This window comes from Cucurbita moschata, unplaced genomic scaffold (assembly GCF_002738365.1).
Source record: "Cucurbita moschata cultivar Rifu unplaced genomic scaffold, Cmos_1.0 Cmo_Scf00021, whole genome shotgun sequence".
In the NCBI taxonomy this organism is placed as follows: Eukaryota; Viridiplantae; Streptophyta; class Magnoliopsida; order Cucurbitales; family Cucurbitaceae; genus Cucurbita; species Cucurbita moschata.
This window is the reverse complement of record NW_019268537.1, coordinates 1,526,135-1,549,810: the sequence shown is the minus strand read 5'-3', so window position 1 is coordinate 1,549,810 and position 23,676 is coordinate 1,526,135. Positions and strand designations below refer to the sequence as shown.

General features: G+C 31.8%; 3 protein-coding genes across 3 annotated transcripts in view; all 3 read left to right on the top strand.

Moving 5' to 3' along the window:
• Nucleotides 1-8,088: 8,088 nt before the first annotated feature.
• Nucleotides 8,089-10,862, top strand: LOC111458737 (GATA transcription factor 8). Its single transcript, XM_023101525.1, has 4 exons — nucleotides 8,089-8,277; nucleotides 8,600-8,656; nucleotides 8,756-9,005; nucleotides 9,729-10,862. Exons 3-4 carry the CDS (start codon nucleotides 8,769-8,771, stop codon nucleotides 10,542-10,544), a joined length of 1,053 nt encoding a protein of 350 aa, XP_022957293.1. The 5' UTR covers nucleotides 8,089-8,277; nucleotides 8,600-8,656; nucleotides 8,756-8,768; the 3' UTR covers nucleotides 10,545-10,862.
• A 3,434-nt stretch (nucleotides 10,863-14,296) lies between these two features.
• Nucleotides 14,297-17,705, top strand: LOC111458180 (mRNA-decapping enzyme subunit 2-like). Its single transcript, XM_023100683.1, has 9 exons — nucleotides 14,297-14,493; nucleotides 14,994-15,145; nucleotides 15,275-15,402; nucleotides 15,520-15,615; nucleotides 16,310-16,462; nucleotides 16,766-16,869; nucleotides 16,961-17,028; nucleotides 17,211-17,396; nucleotides 17,501-17,705. Exons 1-8 carry the CDS (start codon nucleotides 14,414-14,416, stop codon nucleotides 17,357-17,359), a joined length of 930 nt encoding a protein of 309 aa, XP_022956451.1. The 5' UTR covers nucleotides 14,297-14,413; the 3' UTR covers nucleotides 17,360-17,396; nucleotides 17,501-17,705.
• Nucleotides 17,706-21,754: 4,049 nt separating this feature from the next.
• The window catches only part of LOC111458478 (probable aquaporin PIP2-1), a 3,845-nt gene continuing 1,923 nt past the window's right edge, over nucleotides 21,755-23,676 (top strand). Inside the window, exons 1-2 of the mRNA XM_023101175.1 lie at nucleotides 21,755-22,127; nucleotides 22,430-22,725. Of these exons, the coding sequence (XP_022956943.1) occupies nucleotides 21,821-22,127; nucleotides 22,430-22,725 (603 nt within the window). The 5' untranslated portion in view covers nucleotides 21,755-21,820. The remainder of the gene's footprint in view (nucleotides 22,128-22,429; nucleotides 22,726-23,676) is intronic.

The window sequence follows — 23,676 nt, the reverse complement described above, 5'->3', positions numbered from 1 at the left end:
GAAAATTCAGTTGCTGCAGTTACACGAAAAAGGCAGTGTTTGGCAATTTGCAGTTATTTGTTTTTCATTTTACGTTGGGATTTGGGGAGCACTTACTTACTCTTATATCAAATATGAAATTGGCATATTAGTCTACGCCCACTTTTGTATGCATGGAGATCATAAAATTGGACCCCATTTCCATAAAAAGGTGACAAAATTTGTTGTTTACAATGAATATGTTTTTTTTTTTTTTTTAATTGAGTTATACTCGTAATAATAAATATTCAATTTTGTGTTAAAAATCTCATACTTATGTGATTATGATATATTTTATATCTTTCGGTAAGCTGACTTTCTTGTAATATTAAAGAAATTTAAGAAAAAAAAACACGAATTAAAGTGGAAAACATGAAAAACGGGAAATAACTTTTAAAACGGTATTAGATGAACACGACTCTCCACAATGTTATATGATATTGTACACTTTGACTATAAGCTCTCGTGGCTTTCCTTTGGGCTTCCCCAAAAGACCTCATTATAATGGAGAGGGTATTCTTTGATTATAAATCTATGATCATTTCCTAAATTAGCCTGCGTGTGACTTTCATCCTCCATAATCGCATGTTTTTTAAACTTTTAATTTTATATTCATAGATATTTAAACTTTTAATTTTCGTCAAATTTATTTTTAAACATTTTAAAATAATGGTTAATGCCACTTCAAGAAAAAGAAAAAAAAATTAAATAGATGAATTGTAATATATAATAACAAAAAATTTAAAATTTTCAATATATTAAATATAAAATTGAAAATTATGAACTTTGTTACCGGTGGTTTCATGGCCAAGCCCAACAGGCCCAACAGGCCCAAATAATCTAAGGATAAGAAAGCCCGATAAAAATGAAGTTGATCGAGACATGTATATCAATGAAAACGAAGTGGGTCCCACATTTTTTATTAACACTTTTATCATCAAATCAAATTTCCATCTGCAAAGGTCTGTTGGGCTTCATATTTAGAAGCCCAATTAGCCCAAAATCGGTACCCGACCCGGCCCATTTTCTCCGGAAAATGTTACTGGATATTCAAATGATATCGAAATGTCTTAAATTATTACATATTAATATTAATGATTTTGAGGTAGGAGAATTGAAGCATCATACAACCAAATAAGAGGCTTTAAAGTGAATGAAACCTTATTCATTTCATTAAATATAAACATATTATGTCAACTTCTTCAATTTCAAGTTTTAATTTGGGTCTTCTCCTCCCCTTTTACCTACCCATATGTTTTCTCAATTAAAACCACAAATTTAAGTTATTCGGTCGCAATAAATTCATTACAGAGGTTCCAAAGTTGATTCTCAATTACGCTTATAAAATCCAAATCTTTTGATTGCTACGTTACATCAATCAAAGAATTCATTGCTTCGTGTTATTGTTTCAATCAGTGTACATATATATATCAAAAATTTTAAATTTTAAATTTTAAATTTTGTATTTAATAAATTGTTTTTAAAAATAAAATAATTAAAATCACCAAATTAATTTGATATTAAAACTAAAATCTAAGAAAAAAAATATATATATTTTGAAGCATATACCATTTTAGCCATTTGAAATTAAAAAAATAAAAAATAAAACCGCCTCTAATAATAATAATAATAATAATAGTAAGTTGAAAATTTTTCTTGTTTCAAGGCCTAGTTATCGGCAGATATTATGGTAGTCTACCTCAATGTCACACTGTTATACATATATTATTCTCCTCAATATCACCATCACGAATAACTCCACCTCCAATACATATCGTCCACGTGGCAACCTCCAATTTAGTTGACTTTTGACTCCAAATAACAGTACCACTTTCGATTATCACTTCCTACTTTCACATGCCCCAATTGGCATTACAAAATTTGGCTTCATTTTTCTAAACCAAATTTTCAACAATTTCCGTGTTGGTATATATTTTGTTTCGACTACTCGGTTTATGCTTAAATCGATTAACGTCAAAATATCTTACCTTTAAAACTCTAATCATTACGTAAAGTTGTAATTCTCTGTAAATTTGACTGACTTGCACAAAGAACATTATTGGACATTTATTAAATCTTTGACTAACCCTCAAAAAAATATTTTTTTTTTCTTTTTTATCTTAAAATTTAAATATTTGTAAATAAATAAAAAGGTGTGATAATTAGCAAATACGTCCTAAAATTATGTATATATATTTAAAAAAAAACCCTTTTTTTTTCAAAGGGAAAACTCCTCCAATTTGCGTATTTGAATTGGGCAATGAACAAAAAAGTAAATGTGAAATTTGACAATTTCTTTTTTTGAAAATTGGATTTTTTAATTAAAAAAATAATAATAATGGAATGTGACGGCAAAGCAGTTGTGGGGATGTGGAGTCCCATGTTGTAATCCACCGACGGCGTTTGTGACTCTCACGCATGAACTTTTTGTCCAAAGATGGTAACCGGCTGTAACAGGTACCCAAACCGGTCAACTTTCTTGCGTTACCTTGTATACCCGGTAAATTCGTCGGTGGTCTTAATGTTGTATCGGCTGTCGGTACCGACAGTTCGATCTGTTTCTTTCCCAACCTGTTTCCCGTTTTTTGTTTATTTTTTTTTTGTAAATTTAAAAATCTTTTATGGGAAAAAGGTTTTTAAAATGACATTATTTGGAAAATTATTTATTGGGATCTTATAAGAATCAATCCCCTTTTCAAATGTCTTAACAACAAGAAAAATTATTAAACTAATTGGCGTGACAAATAACAAATATATATTCATATAATTTATATTTGCAAACATTTAATATGTGTGAGATATTTATGTCCATAAATACTTTATTTATTTAGCCACTATTTAATAAATATTCCATTTTAAAATTCGTATCAATTTTGAATCTAAAATAAAAAAAATAATATTAAAAAGAATTAAAATTCATTTATTAAATAGACCCCATTTAGAGAGTTATTAACTACTTTTAAAAAATTACAAATCTTTTAGACATAAATTGAAAATCCCGAGACTTTTTTTTAAGTGAGAATCATCGACGGAAAAAAATGTGTCGGTGATTATGACTCGTGTTCTCGGAGGATCTATAATTGAATTGTAGGCTTCGCATTAATTTTTGTCCGTTCGAAATAAAAGCATTATGAAAACGGTTTTTTTTTTAATTGATTATTTGAAGAAAATAAAAGATTATATAATGAAATATGTGATTAATTAGCGAAGTTAATACGTTGAAGGGACATTTAAAAGCTAAAAAGATGAAATGTCATATATAAAATGTACGAGATTCCTTGATTGAGAAAGATATTTTCTTTAAAGAAATAAAGTATGTCTTTCCAAATAATTAATGCTTTTTATTTAAGAATCCTATTTTGAGATAGAAAAAGTAAATCAATTATATTTTTAAAAATTATAATATGATTTTTTTTACGGAGAGATTCTTTTCTATAAATTAAATGAGGTAATAATGAAATTATATTCATCGTATCTATTTCTGCCCATCTATGCTCTCTTATCACTTTTAATTAATTTTTTTTTAAAATTAACTATTATTATATATATATTTTTAAGAATATATATATATAGACAATTACTTATAGGAACTCGATTCCTACAAATTTCTTGTAAGAAATTTTTACCGTGATCCTCATAAAACTAAAATGATAAATATGGTGAAAATGACATCATAATAAGACAAAGAGATATGAACAGATGTCCTTGTCAAATTTTGTATATGTCTTTACTTAAAACTATATAGAGTGAAATTAAAATCTTAATTTTTATTAAAAAAAAGTTATATATATATGAGTATTGTAATTTAGAATAATTTTTTTAATCCTTAAAAATACAAATTATTCAAATTAAATTCGTCTTTAAATGGAAATCATAATAATATTTCTAAAAATACAATAAAATAAAGGTAAAGGCATTAGGAACTCTTTTATATATTTAAATATCTAAATTTTGTAATTACGTACTTTGCGTATGTTCTTAAATAGAACGATTGTGCGGTAATTGACACAACTATTTGGGTCTTTCTAACCATAGATTCAGCATCGTGTTTGTCGGGCTCTTAGCACGTGGCCATCACTTATTGGTCTACATTTTAGAAACAATGAGCATTAAAATATTTGATTAGAACTATTCAAATTAAAATTAGTATTTGTAAATAATTAAAATGGATCTAAATCTTGAAATTAAAGACTGACAATTTTATATAAAATGTATGAATTTCATCGTCATATTTATGTATTTTTTTAGTTTAATTTTTGTTCGAAATAATTATAATATGTTAAAAATTAAATAAATATCGAGATAAAGAATTATCGTATTTTAGAAAGTTTTGATATTGACCTATAAAAGTGATAAAATTAAATATCAATTTAAATAAATATCGATGTTTTATTAATAATTTGAAACTATTTTCACTTTTTTAATTTAAAATCAACTTAATATTACCTAAAATTATATTAATCTGAAAAAAAAAAGAATAGAGAGTAGGAGTAGTTCAAATTTAATCTGCTGCAGGGGATAAAAACCCAGCGTCGGGGAGATGAAGGGATGGCGCTGATTCTGTGCGCGGGCTCCACGATGAGCTCAGTCAATCGGCCAATCAAACTGATCAAACTGCGGTTCCAGCGGATCAGAAGGAAAAGGAACGTGGGAGGTGGGTCCCATTTGGAACAGACGTGGCTTCTTACATGCCTGCACGACTTGCCACGTGATCACTCACACGTACTTTGCTGTAAATTGCCACGTAAGTGTAGTACTATTGTCTCGAAGTTACGTTAATGCCCCCACTGGAATTGTAACGGATAATTTTGTAATTTTTGTACAGAACAAAGAGTTACGTAGTCAATTGAACTAAAAATAAATGATCAGACTAATAATACGTCGTCGTTTCCTTTATTTCGCTCATGGAACTCACGTGCTCGTGTGCGTGACCACCACGGTGCCATCGGTGGAATTCAAGCCGACAATCGGCGCGTGATTACACGTTCCTACTCGCCCAAAAATTACTAAAATTTCAAGTGACACCTCAACCACATGTAAGATCCACTTAAATACAATTTTTAATTTTTAATTTTTTTTATATGTTTTAAAATATTTATTTTAGTCTCTAAATTATGAAAATAAACGTTTTAAATTTTTAAAAAAATACAAATACTAAAATGACTAAAGTATCGTTTAATCCTTTGATTTTAAACTTTATTTTTTTTATTTTTTTTTTCAAAATATTATAATACAAATGTAATTTCTTAGAAAGAGACAATCCGAACACACTACTGATAAAAAAAAAATCCTCTTAACACGACAAAAAATTTTGTCATTCTTATTAAGAAATCATAAGAACGAAACATCCTCTAATATTCGATTTTTCTTTAATTAATAATTGAGTTTTGAAAAAATAATGAGGAATTAATTAAGGGGATTTGCCCTAAATCAAGGCTACATATGGCCTAATAATTAATGTAAATATGAGAATAGGGGGAGGGCACAAAAGCATGTGCTTGTGGCTGTATTTTGCTGCCGACACTTAGAAAATATATATGAGGCAATTTAATTGTTGTTACATTTATGAACCTATTGTAGTCCGATTTCCTGACAATGAGAGGAAAATCAAAGTGATTGGTATCGTTCATTGTTTTTGCTCGTCGAAAATCTCTTCATTTCTTTCTTTATATTATATATTAATTATAAATCATAAATGTACAGCGACATCGGGCGAATAGGCCCACATGCTTGATACATACATATATATATATAATGTTTAATACATATCTCGATTAGTTAAAGCACGGAAAAAATATTTTTTTAGACCTTATGTTTCAACATGTTACATTTTACCTTAGAGTTTCGAGTTTTATTTTTTGTTGGTCTCTTGGTTTTGGAATATTACCTTTTTGCCCTTAACTTGATCATTTAGTTGAATGAATTACAATGCTACCCCTTCGACCACACTGATACTCCTAAAGAAATAATCACAAAAAGTTGGTCCCACCATTCTAAAATTCAATCTGTTATGCTAATTCGAATGACTCTCAACGTAGTAGCTATATGATCGAGGTGAAAAATAATTACAGTAAAAGTTAAAATTTAGTAAAAAAATAGATCAAAATAAACAAGACCATACCTTAAAATTTAGTAAATTAACTATTTATTGAATTATTCGTGTTTTGAAAGTGACGATATAGATTTAAAACTATATATTATATTCAAGAAATCGTTCACTTTCCATAATATTTACTCGAAAAAGTGGTATGCATTATAGCAACATTGTATCCACAACGTCAAAAAAAGAATTAAAAAAATGAAAAGAAAAAAACTTTGAAGAACCCTAAACACCAAAATCACAGATATTTTTTCAAAGAACAATTTCTTTTATAAAGAATGGATTCAAAGAGTGCATCCCAAGTCAAGTATGAGAGAGAGAGAGAAAGAAAGTGAAGAAATTAAAACAAAGGTTCCTTAGAGGTTACAAAATTTATGGGGTAAGAGAGAGAGAGTGACATAGAAGGAATAATTATTGATGGGCGATGAAATAAAAAAATAAAAAAATAAAATAAAAATAAAAAAGTATTTATTAAGTCATGAGAGAGAGAGAGAAAAAGCCCATCATTTCAAAGAGGCCCAAATACTTTTTTTTTTAATAAAATAAAATAAAATATTGGTTGTGCCGTCAATTTTATTAACCCTCCCAAATTATATTAAAAAAATAATAAAATTATTAATATGGTAATAAAAATCTCATCTAACTCATTTTCTTATTTGTCCAGATTAACTTTTTTTTTCCTATTTCTAAACAAACAAAACCCTTTTCCTTTGTTTTCAAAATCAACCAAAAAGCGTTTGATGATTGAGTGCCAACAAGAAAACACATCTTATTTAATATTTATTTTAAATTATAAATTTAAATTTTATATTTTTACGTTAATTAATTCAACCACGTATTCGATAGCTAAAATCTCAAAATTTTAAATTAATTTTAGGTAAATATAATTTTAAATAATATACTTTAAGATAAAATTATCTGAAATATACTCGATACTTATCTAGTAATTTGTCGGGTTTATTTGTGTAATTTTGTTTTTATGTATAAAGTAAATATGAAGTTATGTAATAATAGGCTGGAATAATAATTGGAAAAATAGTAATAATTAAACTAATTAAAAAGAAATCTTAGCTTTAAGCGTACTATAGGTAAATGTGATGTACGAACCATTAAAAACATGTCACATGATTATAAATTAATAAAATAAAATATTGAAACAACCATGCACCGACATTTCTCATTTTAACTGATTTACATTAAAAAACAATAATTATTTGTAAAGTGAGTTAATTAATTAACTTTTTTTTAGTATTTATAAATTGATGTTATTATTGAGGTGAGAGTATCGAATTTTAATTGTATTTTAAATAAAATAAATTTTATTTTATTAGTATTTTAAATACTCGTTGATATTGGGTTTTACTTTTTTAAAAAATTATATTCCACGATAAATTAGAAACTAAAATCAAAATTTAAAGACAATTAAAAATCAATTGTATCTGGAACATGTCACCTTCAAATACCAAATAAAAAAATAAGAACAAAATTTAAAGGGTAAAAGTGAGATACTTTACCTTTTATAAATTTCAAACTTTCTAAACTTGTTCTAACACAAGCTTCTTGAGCTACGATACCTTATAAATGAATCTCTAGACTTTACATTTTTTCGAGATGAAAATGGTGAATCTATGCTTGAAGTACCTTTTATTCTCTTCCAATCAGTCAAAGAATAGTTAAAAATCGCATTTGATAATCATTTATTTCGAACTATTATAAAATAAATAAATAAATGTAACTTAATACACATTTATGAACGGGTTTGAATCTTTAACTGTACTTAGATGGACAATGAACTCGACAAGTATCCAAAATTTATTTTTAAACTGAACTATGCTCGAATTGAAGTAAGGATGAAATGGAGTGGGACCCACAGAGTAATTAGAGGAGAGAGAAAGAGAAGACTTCAACATCAAGACAGAGAAGAGAGAGAGGAAGAAGAAGAGGAGGAGGAGGGTGTGTGAGCTAAAGGATAAAACGGGAAAGGACAGCTAGCAATGAAGGAGGAGCCTCACCTACCGTCACACCCACATCTCTTCTCTTTCATTTCATTTCATTTCCTTTTCCTTTTTAGCTTCTCTTTCATCCATACATAAACTCAACCCCATTTCTCCTCTCTCTCTCTAATGGCCTCCATTTCAACCTGTTAGCCCTGTTTTCAGGTGGGTTTTCCTCCATTTTTAATACCTCGTTCTAAGTTCTTGAGCTTTTCGGCATTCAAATTTGCCTCTTTTTTCAAGGCTTTATGGGCAAAATTTAATGAAAAATAAGCGTTTTCTTGAGATGACTTGGAATGTGGAGAAAATTCAGAAGAACAGCAGTTTTAAATTCTTGTTTTTTTTATTTTTTAATTTTTTTTGGGTGTTTTCCCAGTTTTTCAACCGATAAAAGTAATTACAGTAACCCCAATTTTGTTTATACTTTCTAACGCCATTATAAATCCAAACAGAGCTCTCTTCTTCAACCCCTTTGTTTCTTTTGCAGGTTCTTTAGCCTCAGATTTCCCCCATTTTCCCTTCTCTCTTGCTTCACAAATTCAAGGTTTGTTCTCATTTCTTTAAAGAATTTGGAGTTTGGTTTAATAAACACAGCCCTTCATCAGCTTCTTACATTTCTTTGTTTCTTTCTTTGTATGGACAGAAAAAACGGCAGAATGATCGGAAATAGCTTAGTCGACGAGATAGATTGCGGCAGTTTCTTCGACCATATCGACGACCTCCTTGATTTTCCGGTGGAGGATGTCGACGTTGGCTTGCCGCCGGTGAATCGCGGCGACTCGGCTAACTCATTCCCAACCATTTGGCCGACTCACTCCGAGTCACTACCTGGTTCTGTCTCGGTCTTCTCCGCTAATGACAACGCCGATTTGTCGGCCCAGCTCTCTGTTCCGGTTAGTGTTTCATTTTTATTTACCCGCGGGTGTTTTTATCGTTCCTCTCTTGAACCGGCCCCCGAGTCGACCGGGTCGCCCCAATAAAAAATTATTTTAAATATAGAATTTTAATTAAAAAATTAACATTCTTTTAATATGTTATGAATTGGAATAATTGCATCATTTTTTCCAAAAATAATTATAAAAATTTTAAAAATTCCAAATAAAATTGACAACGAGGCGTCATTTTTTTTTTTTTTTTTTTGAAGACTGGGTTAAATTAGGTGAATTTTGACATTGTTTTAGATGATGTCGTCATAGGATATAATTAAGTGTAGAAATCGACAAAATTATGTTTTAATTGATTGGGCTGTCCACCTGGCAGGCCACGTGGGGGGCATGTTATGGTGGTGCCTTGTCATTATACCCTTGATTGTAGGAAATTTTTTTTAGTACAATTTTATTATAAAATAAAATAATACATTCATTAAATGACGTGTCAATTGATATTAAATTTTCTTGTTCGATTGTAGCGCCAATACACATTGAAATTCATTTAAATTTGATTTTTCTATTATTTCAAATTTTAAATCCCGCACAGTTGAGGGTATTTTGGTCATTTCACAGAGTCTTCTTGGGATCCGTCGCTTATAATTAAAAATAATTTATCTGAAAATTATTATTTTTAAATTGCGAAAAATAATAAATATTATTACAATTAATTATTTGGTTTAATTACAGTATGAAGATATTGTTCAACTTGAGTGGCTATCAAATTTTGTGGAGGATTCATTCCGTGGGGGAAGCCTTTCAATGAACAAAGAAGAGCCCAAGGACTTGACTTATAACCAATTCCAAACCTCTAGCCCAGTTTCTGTGCTTGAAAGCAGTAGCTCTTGCTCTAGTGACAAGAGCCTGCCGTCTCGCAGCAGCCCCGAACAGACCGTCGCCACCCCGAGTCAGCAGCGTGGCCGTGCTCGTAGCAAGCGGCCTCGCCCTGCAACCTTCAGTCCCCGGCCACCAATTCAGCTCATTTCCCCTGCCTCATCCGTCACCGAAACAGCCACTCCTGATCAACCATTGCAGCTTGCCCCGAAAGCCCCGTCCGATGCCGATAACTTCGCCGAGTCCCAGCCTTTGATCAAAATGCCGAAGCATGGCAGTGCGTCGGGAATACAGAATACCAAAAACAAGAAAATCAAATTGTCCTTTTCGCTCGCTCCATTGGACGCAGCGACGGGGAACCAAAGCTCGCCATCATCAGTACGAAAATGTATGCATTGTGAGATAACCAAGACACCACAATGGAGAGCAGGACCAATGGGACCAAAAACTCTTTGTAACGCTTGCGGTGTTCGGTATAAATCCGGTAGACTCTTCCCTGAATATCGACCAGCAGCAAGTCCAACTTTCATCCCATCCCTGCACTCAAATTCCCATAAGAAGGTGCTCGAAATGAGAAACAAGGTCGACGAGAATACAAATGCAATCACCATAAGCGTGCAACCCGAGCTCATTCCGAACACGAATAGCGCAATTGCAATGGATTATATGTGAGAAGACAAAGGAAACGTCGAATCCGATCTAGTGCTGCTGAGCTGTGTGGTTCTTTCATGTTTATTTTAGGTGGTTGGTTGTCTTTGTGTACAGAGGGAACGCTTAGGAACTCATTAGATGACAAAGTAGAGAAAGAGGAGAAACAAAAGTTTTAAGTTTAGGTTTCAGTCTAAGTAGTGTTTGTTTAGTTTGTCTTATGCTGTCTCTCTTCTTTCTATTTTGCATTCTTTTCCAATTTCTTGGTAATTCTTTTTGCAGTTCATTTGTAGTCAGATTTCTGAGCTTTTCAAGTAATGAAATTTCAGGTCATTTTGCCTCTTCTCCGTCCTAACGTTCACTACTCGAGAAGCATTCAGTAGGGTCGGGCTCTAATAAGTCTTTAAATTTTAAAATGTTAGACGGGTCTTCTTTAATTTTCATTGCTTTGAAGACCCGTAAAGCAATTTTGACCAAAAAAAAAATTAAAAAGTTATTGAGAAATAATAACAATAAAAAGGACTTTCCTTCAATCTCTCCATAATTTATGGTGAGGATTGATGAATTTAATTTGGTAGCCTTTGCGTCAGGTTTGAGTTAAGTAATTGCAATGATACAAATGAGGGGCTGCTTTAAGCAATTTGGAAGCTTGTCCTAATCCGACCAACTCTACCAAATTCAACGCTCATAATCACTATTACTTTGAATTATATAATTTGTAATAAAAGTGTAGGTTGACGGCGATGTGCAATGGTCTAAAGCGTATAATATCTCCTAACGGTAGGCTTGGGTTGTTTCAAATGGTATTAGAGCTAGACAGTGAGCGATGTACCAACGAGAACGTTGGGCCTCCAAAAGAGGTGGATTGTGAGATTCCACGTAAAGGGAATGAACTCTTCATCCACGTAATGGAAGTATTAGGAACCGTTTTGATTTTATTGTGAATTAAAAGAAAGACAATAAATAGAAGAGTAAGAACTCTACCTTTGTAGAAACCCTAGCTTGCAAGACTCCTCGGAGTATTCCATCCATGCAAAAGTTCTTCAACATTCCACAAGATCTTCCTTCTCGAACACAAGGTCAAGGCTTATGAGAGCCTCTTGAAAGACAATCCCAAAGGGATTGGAAATGAGAGTTTCGAGAAATCTCTAGAGATTAATTTCATTCTTCAGAGAAACTAAGAGAGATTGATGTATCCTTGGCTGAAAGCGAAAGTTCTATTTAGAGGGACTCTTGGATAATATTTGTCAAATAATATATTTACATTTTTAATATATTAAGATATTATCTTTTCTAAAAATCATAATTTTCTAATATATATTTAATTAATTTGAATCTCATTCAAATTTCAAAAATATATATTTTTTTCTATTTACATTTAATATATCTAATATATTAGACCTTCAAATTAAATATATTTTATCTATTTATTTAATATATCTAATATATTAAATATTAATTTGATATTTTAAATTAATATATTTTTTCTATTTATATTTAATATATATAATATATTAGATATTAATTTGAATCTTCAAATTAAATATATTTTATCTATTTATTTAATATATCTAATATTTAAAATATTAATTTGAGATTTAAAATTAATATATTTTTTTTAATATTTAATATATTATATATTAATTTAAAATTTAAAATTAATATATTTAATATATCTAATATATTAGATTTAATTTGAACCTTCAAATTAAATATATTTTATCTATTTATTTAATATATCTAATATATTAAATATTAATTTGACATTTTAAATTATATTATTTTCTTCTTTGTATTTAATATATTAAATATATTACATATCCATTGGAACCTTCAAATTTTCTTTCAAATAAATTGTACTTTTTAGTGTTACTATGAGCTAGAACCTACCGATTATAAGTTTCAATGATACAAAATTAATTAATTAAACACTTTAATTAATAAATTTTCATTCATGAACTTTACGTCACTCCACTATAGACCTAAAGTTGCACTTTTATGCACTGTAGGACAAGTTATATCCATTGATATAATCATTACAAGCGAGTCGATCCTTCACGGGTTGTTCATAATTACAGTTGTGTCAAAAGTCCGTTTTACCCCTGTTATTACATATTTCTTGATTGTCTAATGAACAATTTGTTTATGATCCAATCATAAACAAGTCCCTCTCAGCCCAATGAGAGGGTGGGGCCCATTTTTTAAGTCTCGAAATCAGTACTCAGAGAACAAGTCCCTCCCTATTTGGTCAAGTCCCCACAATGGTAGACATATTGAATCGTCATTCTCACCCATGTAAATTAAAGGACAAGCCATCACAGACAGGAGTTCATAACTCACTCATGATTAAAATCGAGCCGCATATGATCATCATGTGAAATATTAATATTCTCAATTAACGGATTTATAAAGAGAGATTAAAATATTTATTGGTCTAGTTTTATACAAACTCATTGTATAAGATACCTCCACTTATATGTCTCTGCATGAACAATTTGGATCAAATCATTTGTAACAATTAGAGAGTGGGTTGTATCAATAGTATTACTAGGATAAGTCACCCAACCTTATCCATATACTATAGAATCTTTAGGTTATTACTTGAACACGATCCTCTTATATGTCAACTACATACGGTTCAAAATTACATTAATAACTTTGGATTTTCATACCATGGATAACAATTAAATTACAAATAAAAAAATAAAAATTAACGTTAAAAACTAGATAATTAATTACGAGGCTTTAGGACATAAATCTCAACACTAGTGATGGGAGAAGGAAAAGAAACATTTCTTTTAAGGGCATGGAAACCTTCCCTAAAGCATAGTAAAACCATAACCATGATGCTAACAACTTAGAGTAGATAATATCTGCTAGTAGTGATCTGAAGGTTTTGGAATTTTTTATTTATTTAAATTTACAAAATTTCTTATTGATTACGAAATTCAAATTCAAAATTTAAAAGAGGTAAGAAGAACAAAATCAATGATTGACGTTACTTTAATTGAAAGGATGGTGAGATTTTTTTTTTATTAACATGAAAAGATGTTTCCTCAAACACAAAAGACAAAATTGTAAGATTTGTTGGATAATTACAATTAGAAAAAGACATTAAAGATTGTTAAAAATGATTAGTTAGGTGGCATTAACCCAAAAGTCCAACACAACCAACCTCACCTCATTTCTCAACCTTTAATTTGGTCACTTGAGTGAAAAAAAATTAAAATTAAAACAAGGTGTGACATCAATTTAATATTCATCATATTATATACAAAACTATATATTTAATTAATGAAAATAACAGATAATTACAAATCAGACCTTACTTTACATTTAATTATAACTTAAAAAAACATAAAATTAACATAAAAAAATATTTTAAAATAAAATAAAAATTTATGGAAAAAGGGTCTCATGTCTATAGGGCTAAAGTCTTTAGTCACACGCAACAGTTGCAACACTGCACATGCATCTAAGTCCTGCCTACCCGCTGCCCAACTAATATGATTTTATTTATTTATTTATTTTTGGAAAATAAATGTTTTTTTATAATGTATTTAATTAAATTAAATTATTTTTTTTAAGAGTATAAATCGATAAATATTCCCAAAAAAATATAATAATTTATTATTAATCGTAAAGTGAAAAAGGAAAGGGCAAAAATGTAATTCTGTAATTTATTTGCTTAATTTCTAAACCAATATTCCGTCCGGCCCACTGGCAACAAAATGGGCCGAACAATTATTCGATCCGACTCGTCGGCCACTACGCAAAAGGTCGAAAGGCAACGCAGAAACTGACGACGTGTCGGCTCAGTTCTCTCAGTTCTTTAGGTAAAGGACGAGCAGAGTGTGAGCGGCAGATTCTTAATCAAAATCCACTAAGAAGCCATGGCCGGTATTCATCAGCCCGCTAATGCGTCGGTGAAGAACGGTCTTCCTCCCCAGGAGCTCCTTGATGATCTTTGCAGGTACTCACGCTTTGTTGTATTTCTCTCTATTTGTTTTACTGGTTTTGCTGCGAGTTATTGGTTTGTTAGATGTGGAGATTTTAGGGTTCTTAGTTGAAATTAATGCGAGGTAGTTTACTTTGATTGTCATTATTTTTCATCCGTCAACTGGTTGCCATTTTCTAAAGCGAGTGATAATAATTCCTCTAAAAGTGATTGTCCTTGAACCTATTTTGGCGGCCTGTGTTCATTAAACCAATTGAACCAATAATTTAGGTCTAGTTTTGACAAACATTTATCAAAACAGAGAAATTCATAGATATAAGTAGTTTTTTGAGCTTGAGGCTACTGAACAAATGTTGTTCGTCGTGGTAGAACTAGTTTTTATGAACTTAATTTTCATAAACCCTAAAACAAGTGCTTATCAACACCTTAATTGTTTTTTTTTTTTAACTGCATTATTGGTTGGAATAAACAAGTGTTTAGCTCTAAGATCTGTCATTCTCTTGTTGATTATGCAGCCGATTTGTTTTAAATGTGCCAAGGGAAGATCTACAATCATTTGAGAGGATTCTGTTTCTAGTTGAATATGCACATTGGTTCTATGAGGACAACTCGGTAGAGAATAACCCTTCACTGAAGTCCTTCAACTTGAAGGAGTTCACTTCGTTGCGTATCCTAAGTTTAGCGTAGTTTATGGCATCTCTGTCGGCTTTAACGCTGAAAGTATCTTAAAGAAAGAGCGCAAAATGCTTTTACTGTTTTTCCTGTATATATCGTTGTCTTCCTTAATTTTCTGTAGTATTTAACAGTTGCGACGTTTTGAAACCATATGTGCCCCACATAGATGACATATTTAAGGACTTCACTTCCTATAAGCTTCGAGTTCCTGTCACTGGGGGAATTATTTTGGATGAAACCTTTGAGAGGGTAAGTGTTGGATTGAAAAAGGGTTTTATTTTTTATTTTTTTTTCCCTTAATACTGTGATTGATTTGGTTATAGTAATACTTTTTTTGTGCTTCCTTTTGTTTCTGCAACCAAACAGTGCTTACTGGTGAAGGGATGGAAAGGGTCAAGCTGGAGTTTTCCTCGTGGAAAAAAGAGCAAGGATGAAGAAGATCATGCTTGTGCCATTAGAGAAGTAATCTTTTCTTATTTTTGAACTTTAATGACAATAATTTAGTGTTTTTGTGTTTGAAAATGCCAACATTTACTGAGAAAAATGAAAGAATACGTAAGGATATTTCCAGAAAAGAAAAAACGAAAGAGTCTCCGGACTTGGAGTTAGAAGACCTTAATTAAGGAGGGCTTTAGTAAATTTGGAGTGTAACCTAGCTTGATTCTTTCTTTGCTTCCGTCACTCAGTACATCCCCACTACTGACCCTTACAAACTTTTTGTTTAACTGTCAAGATCTCTTGCTCGGTGTGCTTGTTACATGCTTAAATTTTTTCTCAGCGTTTCAACGAGAGGTACAAAACAGCTGTCATAAAGGGTTGCCATTAGACAGAGGAAAAAAAAAACACTAAAATTCTTTGTTACAATAATTCAAAGGGAATAAGGCTCGAACTTCATCCAAGAACTTACCACAACTCTTAAAAACTCTCCTATTTCTCTCCTGTTGAAGGAAAGGAGGGTGAAATAGAAGCTCCTGGACCCTAAATGATTATACCTCCCCCTATGTCACCGTCAATTTAAGCTTCATGGACTTGAGAACTGGTTATTTGCCATCTTATATTATTTGTTTCGAGCAAAAACGAGCATCCAAGAGGTTTAATAATTGTTTCAGGGCTTTAATGGATTATTTATGGAATATATTTTACGTTGAGATTGTAGGTTTTGGAGGAAACTGGTTTTGACGTGACACCGTTCCTCATCGAAGATGATTTTCTTGAAGTGATGTTTGGACAACAGAGAGTGCGGCTTTACATTATAGCTGGGGTGAAAACTGATATCCCCTTTGCACCTCTAACGAAGAAAGAGATCAGTGTATGTATTCCTTCTCCATTTTTCTTTCGTCTTCAAATTTGAAATTCTTTAATTTGGAATTTTGATTACACTTTTTACATTTAACGCTCGATTTGGTTCAAAACTATGATTTCTGCACTTTTCTACCTTATCGTTTATATTTACGACGTTTATCATTGATAATGTGGTGATTGGTATGCCTTTCAAGGCCTGAGTTTAAGTAATCGGTTCTTATAATGGACACGTTAAGAGTTAAGCTCATGCCCTAAGTGCTTATTTTGCTTGATAGGACCTCATTCTTATGGATATGTTTTTTGTAAGCAGGAAATTGCATGGCATCGACTTGACGACCTTCTACCCGCAAGTGACGATGTGATATCTCATGGAATCACCGGCCTCAAGCTTTACATGGTGGCTCCTTTCTTGAAGTGAGCATCCTTGTGTAGTTTTCTTGATTCCCCCAGCAGGCAATTTTGAAATTAGTTTATGTTTAATGGAGTCGACAATTTTGAAATGCAGCTCGTTGAGATCATGGATCTTGAATCATCAGCCGCCTGTGAATCCTAACTTCGACATGCATGTAAAAGGTAATCCGTTCGTGACTTACAAGGTTCCGATACTAAACATCGATATCGCCATAGCCAACTCAATCCGTGTAACCAAACCTGTTTTCAATAATTTGCAATACACTTAGTTTACCGACTTTCTCGCATTCTTTCCCAGTGAGCGCCCTATTTCATGATTATAAACATTTTTACTTCTCATTCAGGAGTCACCATGTGGAAGGTGAAGAACAGCTCGATCGTTTTCGACAGCCAGCAAACAAAATTTGATTCTGATCCTGGACAAAGCCTCAGAAACTTCAAATTCGATACAGCCTCTATCTTGCAGGCTATGGAAAGTGCTTTTGCTGCTTGAGTTTCAACAAAAGCCTCGAACGCCTCTTGTACAAACGGTCGGTAGCTCAGTCTCACGTCGTTTTTTTTCTGCCATATGCAGTATATTTAGGTGGTTTTTGTGTATATCTTGTCTGATTTTTGTTTTTGATTTTAAATGTAGATCATGTACAGACTCGTTTAGCCATCATCATATTAGCTAGCTGGTTTTTAGTTGTACAGAGATGCAAACATTGGAGATGTAGGGTTTCTTTCTTCTTGAACCTAAGTTTTGCGGCCCAGGTATGTTTCATTGGCCGTTTTAGTTCTCTCACTTTCCGTACCGTTGAAATAATAATTATATCAGAAATGAAATAATAAATAATATATATATAGGTTAAATCAGATTTAACCGTTAGAATTTTGAAATTTGTGTCTATTTGAATTTTTAATGTAATAGATCAATTAATTTTTAAAAAATAATTTGTTAACGGTTTATTGTACATAATTGTAATGTAACTTATAAAATATATCACATCGAATAACTAAATAGTTGTTTATGAATGAAAACAAGTGCTAAATTATAAAAATACTATCGAAAGTTTTTTACTTTATATTTAAAAAAATACTCTTTTTTTTAGTTATATCACGTTGATTTTTCATAAATGTTTCGAAGCGTACAAGTTTTCAAAGTTGTAACAAGTCTGCTCATGCCTTAGCAAATCATTCACCCTCACATGGTCGAGAAAGGATTTGGGTCGAGAAAGGATCATTTCCGAACCAACTCATTTATGTCTTTAAACGTTCAGATATTATATCAACCAATGATTAATCAAAACATTATATTAAATTTACCTATTCCAATATTCATCCACGAAAAAAGTATTCCAAATAAAATATTCCACCATGTTTATAGTTTTTTCCATTTGTTATTTTCAAATTTTATTTTTGTTTAAGATTCCGAAAATCCCGTCAACGGTCGCTTCCAATAATTTCCCCAATTATTTTCTTCAGTAATTTCGTAGAAAAAGCTTGAAAAACACAGGCAAGTAGGCCCTTTTTTTCCTCTTAAATGATTTTGTTCGTTTTGAAATTAATATTTATATAATATTCAAACAAAAAAATTTCTATAATGGCTAAGAAAATTCATCCATGCCCTCGTCGAGATTATTGAACTACGCATTAAAAATAAACCGACCTTTCATTCAAATCACGTTTAAATATTAACAAAATATTTAAATATAAATATACAAAGAATAAGATCAACATTCCTAAAAATTATTATTGGGAATTTAAATGTAATTCAACATATATCATGGAAGAAAAATTATTAAGATTCAAATATTTTTCGATCATTGAAATTCAACATTAAAAAAAAAAAAAAAAACAAGGTTAATTAGGTATTAAAAAAATGCGTAAAAATAACTGGTTATTCCAATCCACCAATTGAAAGAGGTGTCTAACTGACAATAGAAGACAAGTGCTGTGTTTTCTTGCCTTTCAATTCTTGGTTGGCACATCATTATAGAGATGCTGCTCATACATTTTTCAACTCTAATAATTATTATTTCCTCTTCTTCATCACAATCACAAAATATAATTAAAATATATATTTTTATATACAAATTACAAAGTATTTGGTGAATTCATATTCAAATAATAATAATAAAATGGTTGAAATTTGTTGTAACCATTGTTTTTTTTTCCTTATCCTTAGTTTCTGTACATGCTCATTGTTGTCAGTAATTTATGTTGTTCCCACAACGTAGAAGATTTAAAACTCGATTTTTTTAAATGATTAAATCATAAAATAAGTAGACATCGTTCATAAAAATAAATAAAAAAAATTTAATTTTATTTAATTTCAATAAGAATTTAAATATTATTAACTATTGATTGTTAATAAACGATGAGTAAAGGGAAGGCAAATATAAAAGGAGGTGGTTTATTGCTTAAGCAACTAATGCGCCACTTTCTTAAAAAACAAATGAAAATACGTTAAATCTTCCATTTTTAAATTCCAAATAAAAAAACTATGTAATATATATTGCAGATATTTTTTGTAATTAATAAGGTTGTGGAATTTTTTAAGGGGAAAAAGGGATTAAGAATGTGCCTTACATAAGGCAGTCTACCAATCTTGAGATTGCTTATAAATTAAAAACAATTATTTATTTAAAATAAAATATTGATCATTAATTATCCACGTGAAAATTCGTTTTTGTGAACAGAAAAAATAGTTGGCTCTGATTTGTCGAGAAATAAACAATATATTTCGAAGATTATTATCGTTATCTCATTCTGATATTTAAATAAAATAATAATAATTTGGATATTACTGTCCGGACATAAAGATATTGCTATTGTCCGATTTGTACGTGATTATTTCTGCACTTATCTGGAAATAATTCAGTACGGCCCAGACTACAGGCTTTTGCCTCTTTCTATAACTTCAATTATATATATATATTCAGTGAAAATAATATTTTTTTTACCGTCACAATATTTAGGCCAGTAAAATTTAATATCTAACTACCTTTCATTTTGGTACTTATTTGATAACAATAGTTACGATCGTACATCTTTAACTATGCATCATTGTGATTTTGACACGTTCACGCTCACGACAGGCTTTAAGGGTCATTCAAGCTCCATATTCATTTTTCACATAGTTTTGTGACTTTGGCAGACCATCTTTTGTGCAAAATCCAAACTTATTCGGCCACACGCGTTGTTTATGCGTGCATGTCGATCTTTGCAACCCAACAATGTTGTATCTCATTGTTATCTCGTTTCCCAACAACATGACCCATGCATCATGATGTCATCTTATGTCTTAGGACACATCGGCCATCTTAACTTGTTCGCACACATCCGTTGGGAACAAACCTACGTTTCGAACATTTCATTGGGACGTCCCGAATATCCATCTATTCGAGCTCTATTGAGCCTTTAGTCCTTCTGTTCTTACATCGTGTCGTTTATAGATATCGCATTAGATAGTGGATTTCTAGTTAGTTGGAGGCGCGGTAATTATTATAAGTTTTTAGGGTTTAAAAAATATGAAATTTGATGATTAATTTGCATTAATCAAATTTGAATTCATGTTAAAATTAATTAATTTCTATATTTTTACCTATAAATAAATAAATAAATATATATATATATATATTTGTTGAAATTAGTAAAAATAGAATAATAAGCATTTTTTATTCGAGAGAGTAAAAAGAAGGTGCTACCGGTACGTACTTCGAAGATTTTCCACGTATTTTTTATTTATTTGGTAAAAAAGTAAAATAAATAATGTAGGTAGCAATAATTCAGAGAGAGCAAGACAGCGCCACGTGTCAGAGTAGGAGAAATCGGAGCCGTCCACGTTAAGAACGTGTTATTGGCGGAAAGACGTTGATGTTTGACAGGAAAGAAGAGGAGGGGGTTGGCCTAGGGAAGAGTGTGTATTGAGCGAAGGATGTAACGATGACCCATGGAAGAGAGGACGGTGTCCTTATCTGGACGCCCTCCGTACCTTCTGCCCTCTGAAACCCTCCCTCAGCTCCCCCACGCCCCCTCTCTTTGACTCCCCACCATGCCCTTCCCCTCCCGGCCCCTACTCTCTTCCCCCTTCCCATTTAATGTGCTAATTAAATATTCATTTTAATAAAATATATATCTATTAATTAACAACAATATTTAGTATACACACCAAACCAAATTCAATATATCAAGTTTGACAACATATAAGTGACGACTTTTCACAATAGTATGATATTATTCGCTTTGAATATAAGCTCTCATGGCTTTGCTTTGGGTTTCCCCAAAAGGCATCACACCAATAGAGAGAGTATTCATTGATTATAAATCCAAAATGCGCCTCTCCTTAATCGAGGTTTGACTCATTTGGAGTCTTAGTCATTTTTTACTGCCTTCGAGGAGGCTTGACTCTTTTTCTTTTGGAGTCATTTGTTCGATATTTGAAAATTTACCAATCTATTGGCACGAAAAGGAGTCTTAGTCATTTTTTACTGGGTTCGAGAAGACTTGACTCATTTTCTTTTGGAGTCACTTAGGGTATGACTCTGATACCATGCTAGACGAATACGACTCTCCACAATGGTATGATATTGTCCACTTTGAGCATAAACTCTCGTGGGTTTGATTTAGGCTTTCCCAGGAGGTCTTACACCAATGAAAAGAGTATTTATTGATTATAGACTCATGATCATTCCCTAAATTAACTTACTATCATCGTCCAAAAAAAGCTAAGCTATTTCTGGTACTAAAATTATAATTTATTATATAAAAAAGACGAAAATAACAAATATAATAATGGGGGTACGAAGAAGAATAATTAAAAGAAAAAATAAAGAAACTCGTAGAAAATAATAAATTACTTAAACGACAATACATCCCTCCATATAAATCCCCCACCCTCCTCACCTCCTTTCCTCGCCCAGACTTCAGTCCCTTTCCCAATCTCTCTCTTTCTGATTTTTTTATTAAGATTATGGCGAAAGACGACGCGACGGCGCCGAGAGGGTTCTCAGGAAAGGACTACCACGACCCTCCACCGGCTCCGCTGTTCGACGCGGCGGAGCTCGGCAAGTGGTCTTTTTACAGGGCCATCATTGCCGAGTTCATCGCCACTCTTCTCTTTCTCTATGTCACCATCTTGACTGTGATTGGCTACAGTAGCCAGACCGACACTGACAAACCCGGCGCCGACGCTTGCGACGGCGTTGGGATCCTCGGCATCGCTTGGGCCTTTGGCGGCATGATCTTCGTCCTTGTCTACTGCACCGCCGGCATTTCAGGTCAGTGTATCAACTGTGTAATAACGTGACCGACTTTAAATGGAAACGTCAGGACCACCGAATCACACTACATGCGTTATAATATATTTTTCTCTTAATAATCGTTTTATTTTTAATTTTTAAAGTACTATTAGCTCAAATAATGAAATAAAATAAAATATATTTATTGTTTAAGAAAATTTTCCTTCAGAATTTATCTACTTCCATATTAGTTTTGAAATTATTTTTATTTTCATAAATAATATAGATGTATTTAATAAATATTCATTAATGGATAAATTTTATGCTAAAATAAACTGCAGGTGGGCACATCAACCCGGCGGTGACATTCGGGCTATTCTTAGCCCGGAAGGTGTCGTTGGTGCGGGCAGTGGCGTACATTGTGGCTCAGTGCTTAGGGGCCGTATGCGGGACGGGGCTAGTAAAAGCGTTCCAAAAGGCCTACTACCACAAGTACGGCGGCGGTGCGAACCAACTCGCCCTCGGCTACTCTAAAGGCACAGGCTTGGGGGCTGAAATCGTCGGTACATTCATCTTGGTCTACACCGTCTTCTCCGCCACTGATCCCAAGCGAAGCGCCAGAGACTCCCATGTCCCTGTACGTCTTCTCTTCTTTTCTTAAATTTATCCTTTTGGTCTAATAATATTAAAACAATTATTTTAAAAATGAACCAACTAGTCCATATTGGAGGAAGAAAGTCCTATGTTGGCCAATTTAGCGAATAATCATGAGTTTATAATCAAAGAATACTCTCGATCATTGGTGTGAGTCGGAAGCTCGAAGCGAAGTCATAAAAGCTTATGCTTACAGTGGACAATATCATATCATTGTAGTGGGTTGGGCGTGTTGGTCTAACGCCCGAGATCCTAAAACTCAAAGTTTTGTTTGTATTGGAAGAAAAATGGTGGCTTTTCTCCATATATTGTGGCCCAATGCTTTATCTGAGGATGTGGCTTTTTCTTTCCCCATGCAACACTCGTTTTAAGAGGGGGCATTCAATGTGAGCCTGAACCTTACAGCTCACAACCCTTTCCGTCCAAGAAAAAAGCTGTATAATCTTGGACGTGTGCGTGACCATTAAGCCCGTTCCCTGTTTTTTCTCTTGCATTTTGGGTCGGTTTAGATTCCATTTTTATCTAATTTTTCAAATAATATTAATAAATTAATATATTTTTCTTCATTTATTGTTTTTTATTATTATACTATGGGTTGAGGTTTCACGTTGCCTGACCATCACCTCTTTGGCCTCATCTTAGATTTAACTCTTTAATGTCACGTTTTCTTTTTGTCCTTTTACTTTTTGAAATTTTTGATAAAATAAAATGATTTACTTTATTAGTCTAAGTTTTGTTTTTCCAATTTTGTTTTTTTCTCACCTAATTTTGATTCTTTTCGAGTTTTGTAATTAGATTCTATGGGCCTTCTTCCCCTGTTTTTCATTTACAAATAATATTTTTGATGCATAGAGCATTTTAATTATTTTTTTAGTATAATAAAAATCTAATTATTTTATTTTTTTAACAAAAAAAAAAAAAAAAAGGTATTGGC